The sequence below is a fragment of the Temnothorax longispinosus genome, unplaced genomic scaffold (assembly GCF_030848805.1).
Source record: "Temnothorax longispinosus isolate EJ_2023e unplaced genomic scaffold, Tlon_JGU_v1 HiC_scaffold_617, whole genome shotgun sequence".
In the NCBI taxonomy this organism is placed as follows: Eukaryota; Metazoa; Arthropoda; class Insecta; order Hymenoptera; family Formicidae; genus Temnothorax; species Temnothorax longispinosus.
In genome coordinates, this window is record NW_027270470.1 from 837 (window position 1) to 3,660 (window position 2,824).

The 2,824-nt window shown below is 32.2% G+C and overlaps 1 protein-coding gene across 5 annotated transcripts; it reads right to left on the reverse strand.

The window, feature by feature from the left end:
• Positions 1-843: 843 nt before the first annotated feature.
• Positions 844-2,483, reverse strand: LOC139824865 (uncharacterized). Of its 5 annotated transcripts, XM_071797425.1 has the most exons (6): positions 2,392-2,483; positions 2,259-2,322; positions 1,975-2,182; positions 1,787-1,885; positions 1,614-1,682; positions 844-1,373 (listed from the first exon to the last, which is right to left on the reverse strand). In XM_071797425.1, the coding sequence occupies exons 1-6, from the start codon at positions 2,404-2,406 to the stop codon at positions 959-961; spliced, it is 870 nt and encodes a 289-aa protein (XP_071653526.1). In that variant the 5' UTR covers positions 2,407-2,483; the 3' UTR covers positions 844-958. The 5 variants fall into 5 exon arrangements, with proteins under 5 accessions (XP_071653526.1, XP_071653525.1, XP_071653524.1 ...); XM_071797424.1 differs by having other exon boundaries at positions 1,614-1,679; positions 1,787-1,876; positions 2,259-2,477; XM_071797423.1 differs by having other exon boundaries at positions 1,787-1,876; positions 2,259-2,472.
• Between the last annotated feature and the right edge of the window lie 341 nt (positions 2,484-2,824).

The following is a 2,824-nucleotide window of genomic DNA, read 5'->3' on the forward strand; positions in this document are numbered from 1 at the left end:
TAATGTAATAAATGGGATGTGTTGATTGGTTAAACTTGTGATGACGCGACGCGTGACGCGCTCAGTGAAAACTCGGCCTTAGTGCCCATCTACATGACTACAATAGGTGTTTTAAAGCCCTAAGGGTGCCTCCCCATGCAAGACGGAATCTCGGAATTAGGGCCGGTATCACAGTCTCCGATTAACGTGATCCTCCGCTTAAACTCACTCTTCGTCTCTTTCTAGGGAAACAGTTAGAAAGAGATGCAGAGTGAGTTTAATCGGAGGATCACGTTAATCGGAGACCAATCGGAGACTGTGATACCGGCCCTTATTCTGATTGGTTAATCCCATGAGGCTATTGGTTAGCCTCATGAGGACTAACCAATCAGAATGATTCCGAGATTCCGTTTGATTTCCGTCTTGCATGGGGAGGCAACCCTAAGCCTTATTGTTCAATCACAATTGAATTTGAGGAGAATAAATTGAAGTCAATTTCCTAATTGTAGCATGGTAGAAAGAAAACAAGGTATGCTGTTGCGCATCCTTTCTAATAACCAATGAGTGCGTTGGGCCAAGCTGGAGACATATTGGTTTATTGGCCAATAGAATTAGGCCCGCGGTTTTTTAAATGAGAATTAAGTTCTTTTTCTGTTTTGCATATAATACATTTTTATTTCATGTAATAATTAATTTTAAGTAAAAAATGTTAAAATTATATATAAAGAAATATTAAAATAAATAAAATAAAATAAGCATGAATTGAACAATATAATAGATGTATGAGGAAAAAGTAAATAATTTTCTGAAGTTTTAAAAATATTGTCGATATAAGATGGGTTTATTTAAATACAGCAATTTCAATAAATGTAATAAATATTTTATTTTAATAACACGAGAAGTTGTGTTCAATAAGTTTATTATTGAATAGTATACAAGAAATTGATATGTAAAAATGAACATATGTGGCACGCTGATATTACAGAAACGATGGCGCTTTCTTTTTCATTAAAAAGACAACATCAGATAAAATTCCTTCTTTTAACTCCATGCGAGATGCCCAGTTCCTAAGTGTGGATAATCCTGGTAACGGGTAGTGATTTTCTTTTAAAAAACAATATGCTTTTGGGCTCAAGCTTCTTAACATTATTGCAGCAGATATGTCTTCAAGACCCCACTTTACTCTTTTTTTTCTTTCATTACTCATTAAAACGTCAATTTGCTTCGGAGTGAATATCCTTTTGAGCACATTATGGACATTTTCTTTTATTACACGTTTCGTAACTCTTGTCTTTTCTCTTTGCAATCGTTTTACTTGTTTCTTAAGCAAATCGTTTACCTTGTTTGTTTGGCTTAGTCTTTTCATCAAATCTTGAATAATTTTATCTCGTAATCTGAAAAATATTATCTATTAATTTGAAAAAAATTTGCAATATGCAATAAAATATTTTTATGTCTAAAAATTACTTGATGTTTACTATATATATATATATATATATATATATATATATATATATATATATATATACATCCTAGTAAACATCAAGTAATTTTTAGACATGAAAATATTTATATACATATATATATATTTGAGCTGATGCTTTATAATCATACAGACAATTAATTTTGTTTACCTTAAGTGCTCAGACATAACAGTCTGTGAATTACTTTGTGTGTTTACCATTGTATCATCACTTGTACTGCTGAAAGTAAAAAATATTTAAGAAATAAAAATATAAAACAACATGCAATAATTTCTTGTACAGCAATGAAGTCGTTAATACGCATAAAATCAATAAAATTATACCTAGCATTTTCTTTTGAAGATTGCATAAAACGTGTTTCTGCTTTATTTTCCATTGAAGTGTCGATCAAATTGGTCTCGGACTCACTAAAACTGTTTTTGCTGTTAAAAAAAGATATTGTAAATAGAATTTATTGCAATCTTCACATATCATAATAAGAAAATATTTTATATAATACAATAATACACACCTGCTGTTTTCACTAACATTTATTATGTTGTGTTGATTTTGCACTTCCTTTAGCACTTCTCTTTCCTTCAATAGTGGCAAATTTTCTGTTGGAATTGCATGATCATGAAGTCTTCGTAATTTCTTAGGCGAGTAATTTTCGCAGTTTGCTAAATACGCTGGCTTTGGTTTGTAACAGCTTGGTGTAAAGTGGACAGAGCATATGCGAGCTACAAAAATTAATTTCAATAAAGTATTAAAAATATATGCCTCAATTATAATTTATATAGATTCAAAATAACGTACCGTTTTTTAGGTTAACTTTATTTTTGTTAGCAGCTTGCATCCATTTTAACGCAGTTTCTTCATCCTTTGGATAAGAAAAAAATTGAATATTTTTCTCTTTTGCATTCTCGCTTCTATTTTTGCATCCACTTACACTACACATAGGCATTTTAAAAAAGACAAATTAAGCCGAACACGTTCACTTTTGACGTATGTATATACATAAAGTATATCTATATATATTCAATATGGCGCTCGCTTGGCCGTCGCCATGTCTGCGCAGAACATGCTCAATTTACCTCTATGAAGTTGGCCGGACAACTTCAACGTATCGAACTTTATTAATTGGAATCGATTGGTGGTCGTTTGGTGGTCTTTGGTAGTCTAGTCCGATCGTTTGGTGGTTAGTCGTTTTCCTGTAAAATAAAAATAAAATTTCCGGTGTGAAGTTAGCCGGACAATTTTTATTTTTCAACCAATATTCGACGCGGAATCGTTTGGTGGTCACGAATATCACCGGTAAAACGTTTGGTGGTCAACCGTTTTCCCAGAAAATAGAAAAAACCGTATGCGTATAATGCCGTAGT

Coding starts and splice junctions, on each gene's coding strand:
- LOC139824865 (XM_071797421.1), bottom strand. CDS start 2,406: ATGCCTATGTGTAGTGTAAGTGGATGCAAAAATAGAAGCGAGAATGCA. Junction 1,886..1,974: donor AATGTTAGTGAAAACAGCAG/GTGTGTATTATT, acceptor TTTTTTTAACAG/CAAAAACAGTTTTAGTGAGT. Junction 1,374..1,613: donor GTTATGTCTGAGCACTTAAG/GTAAACAAAATT, acceptor AATATTTTTCAG/ATTACGAGATAAAATTATTC.